General features: G+C 43.6%; 2 protein-coding genes across 2 annotated transcripts; one reads left to right on the forward strand and one right to left on the reverse strand.

Annotated features, from left to right (window-relative positions):
• Nucleotides 1-1,041: 1,041 nt before the first annotated feature.
• On the reverse strand, nucleotides 1,042-5,940 carry ccnb1ip1 (cyclin B1 interacting protein 1). The gene is made up of 5 exons (XM_082528759.1): nucleotides 5,861-5,940; nucleotides 4,731-5,029; nucleotides 4,162-4,308; nucleotides 3,798-3,984; nucleotides 1,042-1,411 (listed from the first exon to the last, which is right to left on the reverse strand). The coding sequence occupies exons 2-5, from the start codon at nucleotides 5,025-5,027 to the stop codon at nucleotides 1,245-1,247; spliced, it is 798 nt and encodes a 265-aa protein (XP_082384885.1). The 5' UTR covers nucleotides 5,028-5,029; nucleotides 5,861-5,940; the 3' UTR covers nucleotides 1,042-1,244.
• Nucleotides 5,941-8,134: 2,194 nt separating this feature from the next.
• LOC309702132 (uncharacterized protein) lies at nucleotides 8,135-15,015 on the forward strand. The gene is made up of 3 exons (XM_082526566.1): nucleotides 8,135-8,690; nucleotides 10,348-13,649; nucleotides 13,741-15,015. The coding sequence occupies exons 1-3, from the start codon at nucleotides 8,615-8,617 to the stop codon at nucleotides 13,951-13,953; spliced, it is 3,591 nt and encodes a 1,196-aa protein (XP_082382692.1). The 5' UTR covers nucleotides 8,135-8,614; the 3' UTR covers nucleotides 13,954-15,015.
• The last annotated feature ends 2,120 nt before the right edge of the window (nucleotides 15,016-17,135 follow it).

The following is a 17,135-nucleotide window of genomic DNA, read 5'->3' on the forward strand; positions in this document are numbered from 1 at the left end:
CTTGTATGTTAAAACTAAAGTTCTCAAAAACAAGACATTTTGAGTTGTCCCATAAGTAGTACTTTTTTTTTTTTTTTTGTTAAAAGTAGTAATGTAACAAAGCCCTTGGTGAAACTGTCATTATGATTTTTAACTTTTTTTTTTTTTTTAATTTAAAGTTGTGACATGGCCTGATGATCAACTTTCAGCATGCTGTCTATCCACTGTAACTCATGTCTCCACAAACCAGTTTTTATGGCCTGGCTTGCACTGCTTTGGTTTTGCAGTGAAAAACTCATTCACATCACATCTTGGATCCCAATAAAGAACTGATCACAGCTCAGGTTTAAGGCTTCCTGCTTTGTATAACAGGATGCATACAGTGATGTGAAAATGAAGGTTTTCTACAGGACTACACGATTATGCAGTGACCCAGTCAAAGTCCAGACCTCAATGAACTGAAGCATGGCTATAAAGAAGAGTGGGCCAAAATTCCTCTACTACAACAGGAAAGGCTGATAAAGTCATACAGGAAATGATTACTTCAGATTATTGCTATTAAATTTCCACAGCACTGCATGAAGTGTTTCCAGAAGCAAATCTTTTGTAGCATTATGTAAATTAATAGATACATTTAAATGGTCATGCTGCATGTAGTGGAAAACAGCAGAATCTGATAAACCTGAAAAATCCCATAAAATCTTTGTTCCAAACTAAAGTTTTAAAAATCTCTTCCCCTAAAGTTTTTCTTCTCCCTCATCTCTGATGTTATGAAACTTTGAGGATCCAGTGGTGTTGTGCCTCTTTCTCTAATAAATCCTCCGACTGGCCACCTATACTGTTTCTTAATGATTATTGCAAATCATCAATATTCATTATGTGAATCTGATGACACAGAAATGTGAAATGATCCATTTGTACTTTCTCTTTTAAAGCTTTACAACTCTTCATTACTTTATAATCCTATATTTAAATACAGAAATGAGGAAAAAGTGATTGCACCTGAAAGCTTTTTGTTAAGCGACAGATAAGTGTTAGGTGTAAGACATAACTCTGTGAAAATATGCTTGAGATTTTTATTATTTACTTAGGAATAACATGTAACAAAATATAAAATGAAATCCCATATTTGTTAATACTGTTAAATACATATTTATGGTTTGAACAGGAAATAAACAGTGCACAAAATAAGAGCAAACGTCTCCTGCTAAAGTGAGTACAGCAGAACAGAGGAGAGTAACATGGATAACTGCAGACTGCTGCTCTCAGTGCCTCCTGATGAAGGGCCGGCATTTATCCCTGCCAGGGGAGCTGAACTGGAAGAAGGTCTTTCCTCCATCAGCCTCCAGGGCGGACAAGAATCGACTGTCCCCTTCAGGGCCGAGGGACAGGAACGGAGGGCTCCTCTGAGGAGTCGCATGCCGAGCCACCCCTGAGTGACACACAGGAGGTTGATGGATGTCTTTCATTGTTATTCTCACTAAAAATTCCCTTACATAGACATTCAGCTCATTACTCCTGCTGTTCTTTCCTGATGACAAAGTCTTTTTGATAAAAGCCCTGTCTTCTTTCGTTGCCATTAAGCATTATTCTTTTACCCTGATTCCTTCCTCTTCTCATTCATCAACGTGAGCACAATGTGAAAGCTGATTTTATGAAAGCAGAGTCCTTATTTATCTTTGTTTTCTGAACATAAGTGATATTTTACTATGGACTTTAGTAGTTTTTCTGCCAAAAAGCAAACAGCTTTAGTTAAGTGCAGGTAATAGAGGCCATAATGACATCTTCACATTGTTTGTGTACTCAGCCAACAACAAAAACTTACTGCTTCTTACCTAACAACATTTACTAATAATGCCTTTAACATTTAGGCATCATTAGTAAATGTTGTTAGGTAACACTTTTAAAAGGCATATATTATATATATTATTATATCATTATTGTAACTGTCCCTGAGACAGTTAAAATAATGTTGGTTATTTCATGTTTCTGTGATAGATTCATGCTTAATTTAGTTCATTTATTTACAAGATAAGATGATAAAAGTGTAACATTAATTAAAAAAATATGTGATTACAAAATATGGGTTTGTTAAATATGTAAAGTGCTGTAAAGTTTGTATGAGGCAAAGTTTGTAATTGTCACATGACCAGAGTTTGGTTGAGAGCACAACCATGGCATTGTGTAGCTAGCATGGATACATGGCTACAGATGCATCTACAGCCTCAGCGTTAATGTTATTCTGCATGTGGTCCAAGAGGCGCACACGGTATCGTTTCATGTATATTGTTTGTATAATGTTGCATACGTGTTCTACACTGGTAATGAGAGGACATTTTTGTGATATCCATTATTGTGCATTTTTCTGTTCTGCTTGCACAAGACTGTTTATGGACACTGATATGAGAGACTGATAAGCTCAAAACATTTATGTTGTAAACTTTGTGTTTCTTCAGTTTTCACGGTGTCTGAAGACAATAAGAGTGAGAGAGAGAGAGAAATAAATTTCCGAAGACATCAGTATGATGCGTGGCCATTCTTTGTTGGACCCCTGTAGTTACAATTATTATTAACAGAAGTTATGTATTGTATCATATATTATTATCCTCGTGAAAAACTGACCTTTGATTGCACAGACCACTACTGTGCAATGATGTGTTTTAACTTGTTATGGTCAAAGTCTGTAAAATCAAGTTAAAACTGAGGGTTATCTTCCAATTTACACACAGTTTAACACTTCAGCAAGGGTTTGGAGATGGATATACAAAGCTACTGCAGTGTTTCCGAACCAGAGTGAGAAACACATCAAGAAATTCAAAGAGAGCCACACAGAGCAAGCCTGGCAGAGATAGGAAACAAAATGTTTAATATAAGTCTCTGGAAAGAAAACTGGTACGAGATGTGGCTAAAGACCTCAGAACAACTCTGAAGACACAAGGGAATGACTTTGCTAAGTCTGGAAATTGAATTTGTTAGTTTAGTTTAGTGCCTGCACAGGAACGGACTGCAAGGTTGCAGACCAAGAAAAACTGAATTTTTGCAGAAGAGACACTTTCAAGACAGAATGAAGTGAGGACAACCTGGAGAATAATTATGGAGACTGGAGGCACTTTCTTTAGCCACAGAGATGCTGCTTATGTTTGGAGAAAGCAGGGAGAGGCATATAACCCAAAGAACACGGTCTACACAATGAAATACGGTTTAGGAAGCATTATGCTTTATGCACGCTTTAGTACGTCCGGAACTGGGACTCTCATCAATGTGGTAGGAATCATGAAGAAAGGACACGTGACGATTCTGAAAGAAAACCTGAAGCAATCAGCAGCAAAACTGGATCTGTATCGCCGATTTGTCTTACAACACGACAACGACCCAAAACATAGTTTGCTCCTGGTCAAGAACGACCCCCAGATAACCAAAGTGAACGTCACTGACTTGCCTGCGCAAAGCATAAGACCAAGGTTCATGCCAGAAGACCAGCAAATCTGGAGAGGTTTTTGAGATGTACCAAAGAAGAATGGGCTGGGACAGCTCAGGACACGTGTGCGAGACTTAATAAAACTAGCACGGTTGGAAAAGCTGTGTTAAAAATTCCCTGCCCTTGGTTAATACTGATAGGGGGGCTAAAATTCTGTCATTTGTGATTAAGTATAAATGCTGCTGTTCATATTTGAAAACAATATTATGGTTTGACCTTTAAAAGTGAAAATAACTAGTCATGTCTGTGTCCATTATCATAAACTAGTTGCCAAGCCTTCATCTCTGTCCAACAATGCACCTTTAAAAACTACAAATGAACAACAATGTGCTGACATTACCGGCATTATTATCAGCGTTGTAGTCTTGATGTCCCATTTGTTGCTCTGTATGTCTTTCTCCAGCACCCACCACCATGCTACGCATCCTCAGAGAGTCGTACAGCCCCTGTAGTTTCTGGTACTGCCGGTTTCTCTGCATCAGCTTCTCAGACACCTCGCTGTAATTCCTCTTGTACTCGTCCATCATCTGGCCATCAGGATACAGAGAAATCTAGTTTTACTCTATGTATGTCTTCAAGATTCACAGTTAAGATGACCACGTGCTCCTTGTAATTTTACATCTTAGCCTTTGAAGCTATTTTACACCAGGTTACAAGTTTAGTGTATTAATGTCTTGTGTGGTGATGAGAGTTGTGTCATTTACTTTCTTCAGGGAGGCGATTTCTCCTTTCAAGGCGGTAAGCTCCAGTTCTCTGCTCTGGTTCTGCTGAGTAAGCACCTTCTCCATCTGCTTCAGCTGTGATTCGGCCCGTGACAGACTGTACTCTTGATAGATACGCTCTTGATGCACCTGCACACACCAACACTTACACGCTACACAAGATCTGACTGACATAAACGGACCATCAGGGTTTATATACGAGGAAGTACACGGCCAGCTGAGCACCTCGGAATCAGCTGATTGTTTACCAACTCACCTTTTTCATCATTTTAATTCTTTAAATAAACAGAATCTCAAATTTAGCATTTAGCATGAGTTAAAAAATAATTAAAAAAGGGGAGGGATCACAGCTAGAAAATTATCCTGGTTTCAAGCGTAGATAAAAAGAGACAACTTACATTCTGTAACTTGTTTTGATCAGATGGGCATGGCATCATTACATATGCTAATGCTACTTTACGAATAAAAAATTAGATTTTTCTGGGATGATGTGGGAGCTTCTCTCACACTTGTCTGCTTTTGTATTGATTGTTCACATGGAGATACTTGACCTGATAGCTCCAGAAGGCCAGAGCACGGGAACTGATGTCCAGCACTATGTCTGGTCGCAGACCTGTCAGCACCATCGCTTTATACTCCTCAGAGGGCGACAGCTCCATCCTCACAATGTCCAGCTTTCCAGACAGTGCAGACGAGCATGCAGGGCAGATGACTGGAGAACAGCTGAACTTCTCAGATCCGTGCTGATCACAGAAAACATGTGAGCACGCTGTGACCCAAGCGAAGGCGCTCAGCTTAGCGCGACACTTTGGGAAATTACACAGGAGGGTGTCATCGCAGATGGACATGCCTTTGTAAAGGACAGTAAAAAGTCATTCAGAGAAAAAAACTACAAAGCAAAAACATGATGTCCAAAGACTAACAATCAAATTTCCATAACACAAGGCCCAATGCGATGCAGGAGTAATTTGGTCTTTGTTTGAACTATTTTAATCACAATCAGACATTATTTTAGAGGTCTACATTTTACTTTAATCTGAAACCTTTGTATTAAAAACAAGGTGGACAATAGTTTTTATTAATACAGCTGCAGCTGGCCTTAACCTACAACATTTTGGTAATTTATAGGAGCTTATTTATTACATGTTTAAATAATTTTGTTCACATATTCCCACAAATTGTTTTTATCAAGTTTTTTGTAGGTACATATTTCATGTACCTACAAAATGTTCATCAAAAGCTAAGCTACAGTAACTGTATGGGGGCTAAAATAACTCTATAGATCCCACGTTGGATAAATGTACTTTTTACAATGGAATAAAGCAAAGGTTATTATTTGTAAACACTGAAACCCTTTTTTATTTAATTTGTAGTGGCTTATAATATATATTTATGAAAAAATAAAACTGTTAAAATACAGTTTTGTTGTATAAAACGTAAAAGCTCCGCTACCCAAAATTGAGCAGCATTATCGACATTAGATGCTAGTACTAGAAGGTTAGCTAGTGAAAGCCTGAGGCACTCTGCACTTGCTAATAACAAGCTCGTTAAAGTGTCATTTCAACCTTTTTTTTCCTTTAGCAGACTATTAAAAAATATATACTTTCGACATTATACACACGGACCTTAACACAACCCTAAAACACTGGTAAAATGGCTCATTTCAAAGACCAAAACCTACCGTTAACTCTTTACTCTGAAGATGACCCCGCAAGTGACATCACTGCTGAAATCTGATTGGCTGATACAGCTCAAGCTCTACCAATCACGATGGCAAAACCTTTAGAATAACTCACAAAGTTAGGGCCAAACTTTTAATGTAAATCTCAAGCAAGATTTGTGTCATTATTATTATTATTATTATTATTATTATTATTATTATTATTATTATTATTATTATAACATAAATCCAGTGAAGCCCTACAAACTGTGGTGTGGAAAAATAAACAACAAAATAAATAAAAATTAGGCCTACATGACCACTGGTAGCTACCACACTAAGCTACAGTAAGTTCAATTCTGAATTTGCAGAAGAAGAGGATGACCCCACTCTACTTTCCGGATTCAAATTGTGTGCAGCAAGAATGTTGGAAGTGCCATCTACTTTGCTGTTGTGTGCTTGGAAGGCAGCATCAGTCCCAGAGATGGCAGCAGGATATACAAACTGATTCAGAAGGCAGGAACCATCGTTGGCAACAGGTGGTCACTGAATAAACTGCTCTCCATAGTGGCAAACCCATCTCACCCACTCCACTCCACAGTAGTGAGCTAGCAAAACTCATTCTCTCTCAGATTTGCTCAATCCGCCTGCCGTAAAGAACACTTCAAAGAATTCCTACCTCATTCCTGCCATTCTCTGTAAAACTGTACAAAAAACTGTAGAAAAACTCTTCTTTCTGAGACAGGTGAGCACACCTGTCAGGCATAAGATTCCACACACATAATACATATTATGTATTATACCGTCTTGCAGGTGTCTCTATGTAATAAAGCAGTAATGGAAATAAATATAATATTTCAGTTACTGTACTTCACTGTCTAACGTTATGAAGCCACATAGCACATATATTGGCAAAAACGTATATGTTGTCTTTTTGAATTCATGTTTTTTTTTTTTGTAGCTGCTTTTGCTGGCACAAGTATTTATGCTTCCAGGCTTCCTTACAAAAGGGACATAAATAAAACAACAACAACAATGATAATGAGAATGTGATCTGGATATCAGTGAGGGAACCATTAATGCCAGAGATGATATATTATGTGCCATCTGTTGCTATCCTGGATTTCAGGAAGGACCATGCTTGTTTCAGCATAATAATAATAATAATAATAATAATAATAATAATAATAATAATAATAATAATAATAATGGTTTGACATGTTATAGTGTCCTAACTTTTCTTTCTTTCTTTCTTTTTCTTTCTTTTCGAAATAGTGCCGTATTTCAAAGTGACGTGAAAAAGCTTGACTAAAGTCCATCATTGTGAGCTTAAACTGTTAAACTCTGAATGGCAGGCATTTCCTCAAAATCAAATACTGCCCATTTTCCCTACACAGCCTCTGAGCGGCCAGTCTATATGCTTTATGTGAGACACCTACTTAAATATGGCCCCCTTCCTCCTCCGCCACCACTTTTTTTCTCCCCCTCTCCTGCTTTTATCCATTTCTCCACGTGGTACAGGAGTAAAGGCAGGGGGTGAAAGAGGGGCATTGTGTTGTGCAGCAGCGGGTCCGGGGGTTCATAGTGAGAGAGGGGAGATGCTCACTCAACTGTGTCCAGCACGCCATTGTCAAAGATTCCCATCTATTCTCTGCCTTTTAAATAGAGCTCCAGTGTAAGATGCTTTTTTTGGGTGGTGGTGGTGCTGGGGGTGGGTATTATGCGCTCGGTGATAACACACACGAATTACATGCATGCATGTGGAATGGATGTGTGGCCCCACTTGCAAACATTAGCCGCTCGCTGCACTGTTGTTGATAATTGGCCCCGAGGAAATCAAAGGCTACATCTCGCCTTCTCAGCTCAATGCTGGGAAGGCAGATTTTTGACTCACGCTGACGGAAACCACCTGCCAGCTTGACTTCATTATTATGACTAGGATCAAAGTATAGGTGCAGAGCGCACAGGATGATCGAGGCATGGCACCTGATTGCTAAGTTACCTGTTGGATTAGTTTTACGCGTGTTACTGCATCTTAATCAGAGCCATCATCGTCTCTCTCTCTCTCTCTCTCTCTCTCTCTCTCGCACTCACTCTCTTGCTATAATGATTGAAACATTTATCTCGAACAAAAAGGCCACATCTTACGCCCGTTTTAATTTGTTTTTTAGACATCCAACGGGCTTTGACGCCATTGTCGGTTTTTTATTGAAAGTTTATGGCTGCAGCGTGAGAGTGTTAAGAAAAATAAAGCTGGGGGGGGGGGGAGATAGAGAGAAAAGGAGAACCGGGGAGGCTGTGTGTTGCACGCCATTCAAATGCAAATATCATAGAACAAGGAGTGGTTCTGTGTGCGTGTGTGTATATAGTGTGTATGTGTGACTGTGTGTGCGCTCCCTGTATGTGCATGCAGTGGGGCAGCAGTGGGAGAGGAGGGGCGCAAATTGGACAAGTTTTTTGGGGGGGTAGAAGAGACTTTAGAAAACAGCCACACACACGGCAAGCTTCATGTGACACGGTGCAGCCCGGCGGATTTCCAAACATCACTTTTTCTTTTTGGAACTTTGTTCCATGAAAGACCCGCTCTTTCAAAACTCCCCCTTTCTTCTTCTTCTTCTTCTTCTTCTTCTTCTTCTTCTTTTTTCTTTTTTAAAGCCAAGGACTTGCAGCTTCTTAAATTTGGATGCTCTCGGAAGCTCGTCCAAGTGCGCAAGAAAAAAAAAACTGCCATTGAACCGACGGATGCCCCCCTCTCCGTCTGACTCGCCGTGAATCATGTCACGCCGGAAACAGAAGAGACCCCAGCATCTCGTTAACGCGGATCCAGGGGGCCCGAGGCTGCAGTCGCACGGTGAGAAAACATGTTTACGAGTGTTCGTGCGCTTTTTATTTTTGGATTTTTGTGTTTCTTTCTTTCTTTTTGTTAAATCAAAGCGGCATAAGATTGTTATAAACAACATTGCTCACAGGCTACTGGCTGCTTGTGAAATTCACTATAAGAACTTAAATCTTTAAATTCATTTACCAACGCAAAAGTTAGCATTTAAGTCATGAGCGGGTTTTCTTTGATTTCTTTTCTCGAACTTTTGCAAGTTCATGTTTGCATTTGCATTCCGACAAATGCACCTGATTTAACTGACTGAAAAAAAGTCTCACCTCACAATTCTGCTTACTAGTTTAGTGCAATAGATCCCACTTATAAATGAGACCTGGGGCACTTTGGACGGGGCCAATAAACTTGCTCTTGTGGGTAGGATTAACTAACATACATCTGTGGCCATTTTCGTGTGCTGTTCATCCTCTTGGAGACCAACAGGCTGCTCAGCGCTGACTGCTGGAGGGCTTTGATTAGTATGGAGCACTCTCTTACTTCTTCACAATAAGGTGCAATAGGGTGGGGGCGGGGGGCAGTGGTTTTTTTGGGGGGTAAAGATTAATCTTCCACCCTTTCTGTTCTGATCTTCTTTTGCTCTTCATCCATGCTTTTCTTCCTTATGTGCCCCTCTCCCCCTCATTTTTCCACCTTTCTTAATACAGCCCCCCTCCCCTTTCTTTGCTCCTTCTTTCTCACCCTTTAGCCCTATTGACTGTATACTCCTAACACAGGCGGGGGGATTGAAAACATTTCAGAGAATATGGAGGTTTTTGTCACATTATTAGTGGGATATAGCTTCTGATGCATGCACCAGCTCCCCTGGGGCAAACTCTCACAATTAATAGTGGAAGTTTTAGTTTGAGGCTTATCTGCTTGCAGGTTTGCAGGGAAGGAGTTTCGCTTGAGGTACAGTCTTTCATTCCATCACTGTCTCTCCAGGAGGGAGTAGTTAGTTTGTCTCTCCATTGTTGTTACCCTCCCCCTCATTTCTTTTTCTTTTTTACTCTTTCTCACTCCGTGCTCAAGATTTCTGAAAGAATTTGACCCCTGAGTGCCAGAGGTCAGATTAGTTGACCAATCAGAGTGTGTGGACAGTGCCCAGAACCCTTAGCTTGGCCTGACCCCTGACCTCCACTGTGACGTAAGGCGGGGGAGGGTGAATAGGGAGATGAAAGACGTAACCGCTGTAGGGAGTGGGTTAAGAGGGGCTATGGGTTGTCTTGGTGATGCCCATTGTCCTCTAAAATGTGTTGCTATAGCAGCAAGGTGGTCTGTGAGCTTTTTTTTTGTATGTGTGTGCACAAGATGTTTGAGGAGTTTTACTCTGGAGAGCACAGATTGAGACAAGATATCACAAAGACTCGTGGACGGTTGAGTTTCTTGTTTATTTGCATGTTCAAGGCCACTTTCCAGCAGGAATTTCTTTTGATGTTGTAACTGTATCTTTTGGTATGCACACAGAATTTTTTAAAACTAAATTCATAAACAATAATGGAGGCAAAGGAAAAAACAGAGTTCAGATAAATTCACAAAGCTGTATATTTGGGTTGATATCGGAGCTTTGTCAAATAAACATGCAGGTTTAAAAAAAAACAAAACCCTCATCATTCTTCTTTTTCTTCTAAATCCTCAGATGACCATCTGGGCTTAAAGTCACCATCCACATCTCTCGGCTCAGAAGTGACCTCATCAGGATCCTCCTCCTCCTCATCCCCCACATCTCTTCAAGACTGCCAGCCGCCTCTGGCCCCTCGCCCATCCCCTGGAGGGCTCCACGCGCCCTCCTTACCCAGCGAGAGCTCACCTCCTCCCCACTGGCCCAGCCACATCGCCCCCTTCACAACATCTCTTCCCAACACCCACTCCTCCCTCTCCCCGGACTTCCCTCACCCGTCGCTGTCTTCCCAAACTCACTCACCTCCCCCCCTGGGTCAGACCTCTGGTTCCCACAGCCAAGGGAACTCTCACTCCACCATGACCTCCCCGCAGACTGGAAGTTCAGCCACCACCACTACCTCCACCTCCTCTTCCTCCTCCTCTTCTCAATGTGTTCCACCTCACCGTGAAAGCTCAAGTCCAGGTCAACAGCAGGCCACCAGCTCACCAGGGGAACAGGGACAGAGCCAGGTCCCTCCCACACTGGCGGTGCTCTTAGAGGAGCTGAGGGTTTTACAACAGCGCCAAATCCACCAGATGCAGATAACAGAAGAGATCTGCAGGCACGTTCTGAGGCTTGGAGGAGCTGTCTTTGGCCAGGACAACAATGCACAAGCCAGCGGAACGGAAAGCAACCTGAAACCTAACGGAGCAGCATCTTCATCCCCAACGCATCCTTCCACTGCCACTCCAGTCACCACAGCCTCGTCACTTTTGACTGGCCTTCCATCAGCTCTCTTCCCCCAACCGGCTGTCTCCAAGTCAGGCGCTTCACACAACAACAGCAGCAGAGCTGCATCTTCCTCTACCTCGTCCTCATTATTATCTTCTTCTTCCTCATCTCTTTCATCCACTATTAGCTCCTCTGTTGCCTCCCTACACCCCTTGTCCCTGTCGCTGGGCCTGCCACCGCGCTACCTCCATGAAAAATCGTCTAACACTTCTTCATTCGCTCACAGTAATGGCGTCAGCTTCCCAACTCCTTCACTTCCTCCCACCAGCCATCCCCAGGACCTCCAGTCCAGCTCCTCTCTTACCTCTGCCTCCTCATCAGGACGCCCTCAGCACATCTGCCGCTTTTGTGGGAAGGTGCTGAGCAGCGACTCGTCCCTGCAGATCCACCTGAGGTCCCACACAGGGGAAAGGCCCTACCAGTGTCCAGTCTGCCTGAGCCGTTTTACAACCAGGGGGAACCTTAAAGCTCATTTCCTGCGACACAGAGAGCAGAACCCAGAGCTGTCACTCTCCCTGCTGCCTCCAGCGCTGTCAGAGCAAACGCAGGGCGGATCGGCCACAGGGAGCATCCAGAGGAGGCGCAAACGGCGAGCTGATGATGATGAAACATTTAACGCGGTGAAAGGAAGCGTTCCCGGCATCACAGAGAGCATGGCTTTAGGATTCCTGTCCAGTGGCTCGGCTCGGGCCTCGCCTTCCTCCCTACCTCTGCCCCCCTCTGTGGACATGGCTCTGCTGTCCACAGCTCATTCGCTGCTACAGCTGAACAGAGCTTCAGCGGCAGCCGCTGCAAGCGCATCCAGCAGTGTGCTCCCGTCTTCCTCTTCGTCATCTTCGTCCTCTGTGGGCAGCCAGTTTAAAGGAGCAAAGCAGCAGCGCTTTGACGAAAACACTCCTCCTCACTCGAGCCTCCATTCAGCCTCGCCGTACTCCCAGCTGGCTCACCTGCCTAAGATTCTCTTCCCTGGAGGTACCTCCCCTCACCACCTCGCGCTTCTCCGACCACCGGGACACCCATCCACCTCCCACCTCACTTCGCCTCATCAGCTACCTTTCCCTTTCCCACCTTTCCCCAAACCATCTGCCTCCTCCCCCTCCTCATCCTCTCCCACTACCTCTACCTCTGATACATCCAAGTTGCAGCGGCTGGTACAGAAGCTTGAAAAGCAGCCTCACCCAGGTGTCTCCTCCTCTTCTTCTGCCTCTTCGCCCTCCACCTCCTCACACACCACTACTGAAGCCAACGGAGACACCCATGGCCACGACCTGACCACCACCTCCAGTGCCTACCGCAGGGAAATGTTGGCGGCTCTTGGACTGAGTCCTAGTGCTAATGCTGCAGGATCAGAGACAAGCCAGGGTTCAGGCGCTACTAGAACTACCCCATCTCTCCCCGCCGTCCAGGCTGCTAATCAGTGTGGTGTGTGTTTGCGTGTTCTTAGCTGCCCCAGAGCTCTTCGCTTGCACCAGGCCACACATTTGGGAGAGCGCCCGTTCCCTTGTAAGCTTTGTGGTCGTTCCTTCTCAACAAAGGGCAGCCTTAGGGCCCACCTGGCCACTCACCGTGCGAGGCCGCCCAATAGCCGTGCCCTGAACTCCTGCCCGCTGTGCCCACGCAAGTTCACCAATGCCCTGGTTCTTCAGCACCACATCCGCTTGCACCTCGGAGGACAGATTCCGCCCGATGAAGATGTTCCCCCCGAAGATGCTGCAGAAATGGACAGTGGCGTCTTTGATGATGGTGAGAATGACTCCATTAGCTCCCAATCTAAAACACAGCTCCTTCCTTTGGCCTTAACAACAGGCACCAAGTCTCAAATTGATGCTCTAAGCTCAGGGTCCACTTTTAAGCAATCTGCAGCTAATGACACCACATCTGTGAAGACAGAGGAATCAGAGCGCTCCATGTCCAGTGTTAGCCCACCTCTGACCCATAACCTCACTTCAGCAGGGCCAGAGGACAGCATCCCAGCTGACAGTAGCCTGGTGAATGGCTCCATGTCCTCTGAGGAGGAGACCCACACTGACCTGGGCAGCCCTTTCAAAGCACCCCCAGCTTTGGCAAATGGAGATTCAGAGGGTGACGACGTCCCCCTTTCTCTCTGCATTTCAAAGCCTGGTGCAGAAAATGATCTGCCACACAGAGGCGTTAATCATGATGAAGAGTCCTCGACAGATAAACCCACAATAACTCCTGATAGTAACCCCACTGCAAATCCTGTACCTTCACTCCCCCCTCCTGTCAGCCCCAGAGCTATCCCAGAAGCAGATGAGGCCTGTGGCAGTGCACCACATGAGTCACAGGAACGAGATGCTGCCCACAGTAAAGGGAAAAGTGAAACACTCAGAGAGTCTTTGTCTGGGTTGGACACAGAGCTGGAGAAGGACACTCCAGAAAAGCCTTCTGCGGATGCTGAGCCCTCGGTCCCAGCAGCATCAGCACCAACACCAGCACCAACACCACACACACAGCCTCATCGCCCAGAGAAACCCTACAGCTGCTCCCACTGTGGAAAGGCTTACGCTAGCCGGAGCGGACTTAAGGTGAGAGAAGAGATAATAGATAGTGTGATGTAAAAGTTTTTAATTTGAGATTTTGTATCTGTAAATAAATATCATTGTGTCCTGTCAACAGGGTCATATGAAGACCCACCCCGGCGTGCTGACCAGTACCCCCTCCAAGGCTCAAACCAATGACAATGACTTTGCGGAGGATCGTAAAAACGCCGCACAGCAGGATGAAAAGCAGGGATTGCTTAAATCCCCCGAGAAAGGCGACAGCACAGATCCTCTGCCGAACAGCGTCGGCTGTGACGCGGCAGACGAGGCTATGGACACCACCGCGTAGAAAGTTAGTGCTGTTGAATGTCAGTTTTTAAGGGTCCTGACAAGGGAATGTATTTTTCTTTTACTTAATAGAACGAGATTTGTTTCCTAGCGTAATAATAATTCAAATTCATATTTACCTTTTTGTTAGGCAGATAGGTCTGCTGTAGTTTATACTGTAGTATGATTCCAGTGATTTTGTGAATGTAGTGTTTTAGCTATGTATTTTTCTATTTTGGAGACCACGGTGAGGCCTTATTTACACACTTCACAGCATTACCATGAGCTGAATTACTTGTTCTTTTTTTGTTATCGTGGTGCTTGTTCAGCACAGACTCTATGATAGCTGATTTTTGTGGTTTTTTTGTTTGTTTTTTTTTAAAAGAAGAGTGTCCAGAATTTTACAAAATGAAGTCAATACCAAAACAGGCCAGATTAGGAATGGCCAGAGTTTGTAAATACAGCTGCGGTTACATTTTAAGACTTCTTATTGTTTCCTACTTTGTTCCTTTTTTTTTTTAATGTGATGCTGCTGAATGCATGTGCCGAGCTACACTGTGAGCTGCACTTTGCCTTGTGCTGCCGAAAAACCTGCTGAAATGATTGAATCCGTGATGCTGTTTGGTCGTAATGCTGCCGGTGACTGTGTGAGTCCCGTACTTAAAACTGTAAGCTACCCCGGCCCTCACAGGGCCCTGTTTGCGTTGTTGTATTGATGGTTGCTGTTATCTGCATTGTGAAACCCGCAACAAGTATGAGCCCCGTCCGTTATAACCGCCCTCCCGCCTCCTCCTTCATCCTCCCTTCTCTCTCAGAGCACTTGAGGGTGTCCTGCTCCTGCACCAACTGTCTGCACTCACTGCATTCCTGCTTTAGCTCAGTTTAGCTTTTTGTATGCTTTGCTCCCCCCTTTGTAAACCCTTTTTTCTTTTTTTTTGTAGCAAAGACAAAAATATGTTCCCATGAGATGTATAAAAGATAAATAAAACAAAAGGCAATGTGAAGAGGAGACCTGTTTGTTGCTCGTCTGGTGGGTTTCGTTTTGTGTGTGTGTGTGTGGGGGGGGGGGGGGGGGGCATTTTTTTGTCTGGGTTGGGTTTAATCCCGTGTCTCTGTGAAGTCATCTATCTGTTTAAGTATTCTGCTTGCATGACTCTTATTCTGTGTGCACACTGTTGGTCAGTTTTCTCTTGTTTGTTCCAGTTTCTCTGTGTGTCGGGATTGGAGGAGGAGGAGGAGGAGGAAGGTGGGGTCCTTTGTCTGAGACTCTGGGCTAGCTGTCTCCAGATTCTGCTTTTTCTTTTCTTTTTCTTTTTTTGCTCTCGGTGTCTTTTAATATGTTTCAGTTCCCCTGCGCTGTTCATGTGTGTGTGAGTGTGTGTGAAAAGGATAATCGGAGCCTGTATGAGTGTGATTGAGGGTGCAGCTGTAGAGGCTGCCACCTCCCTCCCTATACCCCCCTCTCCTGCCTTTCGCTCCCCTTCTCTGTGTCATACTCTCTTTCATACTCACTCCTTTTTTCTTTTAAATTTTCTCTTTCATTTCGCTCCCTCACTCTTTTTGCTCCACCCGTCACCCCTACACTCCCCCGTGTAATGAGCTGACACACAGGAAGCTCTAATCCTCACACAATGCCGGCCCTCGTCCCCCCTCGCACAGTGACTGGGAGCGGGACAGGGGGCAACAGGGACCAACCTGGTCCAGCTGTCCCCAAAATGGCCGCCTTTAATCCCTCTATTTTTTTTTTTTTTTTTTTTTTTTTAGCCTGCAGGGGCTCCCTGAAACCATGACAACTGGTAACCAATGAAAAGAATGCCCAGGGCAGGGAGCGGGACAAAGGGGGAGAAAGGAGCCATGTGTGAGAAGTTTGTCCACATGCGTTCATGAGTGACAACGGATGTGTCTCAATCAAAAAAAAAAAAAAAGACAAAAAGAGAGAGAGCGGGAGCGAGAGACAGAAAAGAAGCCATTTAGATAGAAGTGAATATAAAATCCAACAGGTGTGATGCTGGATGTGTTTACAGGCTTTAATCACGCCTCATCACACTCATCAGTGAGCTTTAATCAACCCTCTGTGGGCATCAATCATCTCCAGGGAAAAAGGACAAAAGTTTCTCAAGGGGTCAAAGGTCAGCGTTTAAACCTGTTTAGCCTTGGAGCAATGAGGAATTAGCATCGTTTTAAAAGACAAAGAAACTGATTACTTCACAGTCGCCAGTAATTAATTTGATCTGATTAATTAAAGCTGCCATTCAAGCGAAACATCCTCGAATAATCCTTAAAAAAAGGCTTATGATTAATTAGTGATTTGATTTTTGAATCGGGACAATAATAGCTGTAAAAATGTGCAACATGAGTCACGTATTTTTAACTTTTTAAATCATTTTTTTGTTCCCCAGGTTGTATTAGTGGGGCAGGAGTTTTGTTTGTTTTGTCTCTTTTTCGCTCAAAATGTTCTCGTTACGCTCTGTAAGTATTCGCCGATGGCCACATCAGACATTTCCTCACAAACAGAGCCGCACAGTTTTACATCATAACTGTGACCGACACACAGGAACAAAGATGAAGTATTTGGATCTTCTGTGAGTTCATTTTGAGCATCTGGTGATTTGATTGTTGAGGCTGATTCTTAATTAACGGTTTGTCTGCAGGGACCTGGCTCTTACATCTCCAGGTTAAGTGTTTGCCTGTTAATTAGACATAACAGAGATCAGAAAACGGGTCAGACAAAAGACAAAATGGAAAAAACAAAAATGCATTATGAAAATAAAAACACAAAATTTATGTTGTTTTTACTTTATACATTTGTTTTTATGTTCACTGCAAACCCTTTTACTTTAGAGACTTTATTTCTTGTAACTGACCTGTAGCAGCCTACCTGTAGTACCTTCACAGCCCACCAGGCGGACCCAACGCACACTTTGGGGAGAATCAAGAGTAAGCAAACAAAGCAAACAACAAAGAAAGAAAGATAAAAATGACCTACTGGTTTTTCTACTTTTCCATAATATCTGCATTATTGAAGGTTCACGTGCGCTTGATGTTTTTTCTCTCGGATCTTTCTCTTGTAAATCATCTTCATTTCAGTCAGAATCAAACCGAGATCACTAGAAACTGATAATTTATCACCATTCAGTTTATTTCATATCCACAAGAGGGCGCAATAGCTTGTGTTTGGTCATCCATCAAACAGCCTCACACAGA

Source organism: Aulonocara stuartgranti, assembly GCF_965226115.1.
Source record: "Aulonocara stuartgranti genome assembly, chromosome: 3".
Lineage (NCBI taxonomy): Eukaryota > Metazoa > Chordata > Actinopteri > Cichliformes > Cichlidae > Aulonocara > Aulonocara stuartgranti.

Coding starts and splice junctions, on each gene's coding strand:
- LOC309702132 (XM_082526566.1), top strand. CDS start 8,615: ATGTCACGCCGGAAACAGAAGAGACCCCAGCATCTCGTTAACGCGGAT. Junction 8,691..10,347: donor CCCGAGGCTGCAGTCGCACG/GTGAGAAAACAT, acceptor CTAAATCCTCAG/ATGACCATCTGGGCTTAAAG. Junction 13,650..13,740: donor CTAGCCGGAGCGGACTTAAG/GTGAGAGAAGAG, acceptor TCCTGTCAACAG/GGTCATATGAAGACCCACCC.
- ccnb1ip1 (XM_082528759.1), bottom strand. CDS start 5,027: ATGTCCATCTGCGATGACACCCTCCTGTGTAATTTCCCAAAGTGTCGC. Junction 4,309..4,730: donor TGGCCTTCTGGAGCTATCAG/GTCAAGTATCTC, acceptor TGGTGTGTGCAG/GTGCATCAAGAGCGTATCTA. Junction 3,985..4,161: donor AAATCGCCTCCCTGAAGAAA/GTAAATGACACA, acceptor CCTGATGGCCAG/ATGATGGACGAGTACAAGAG.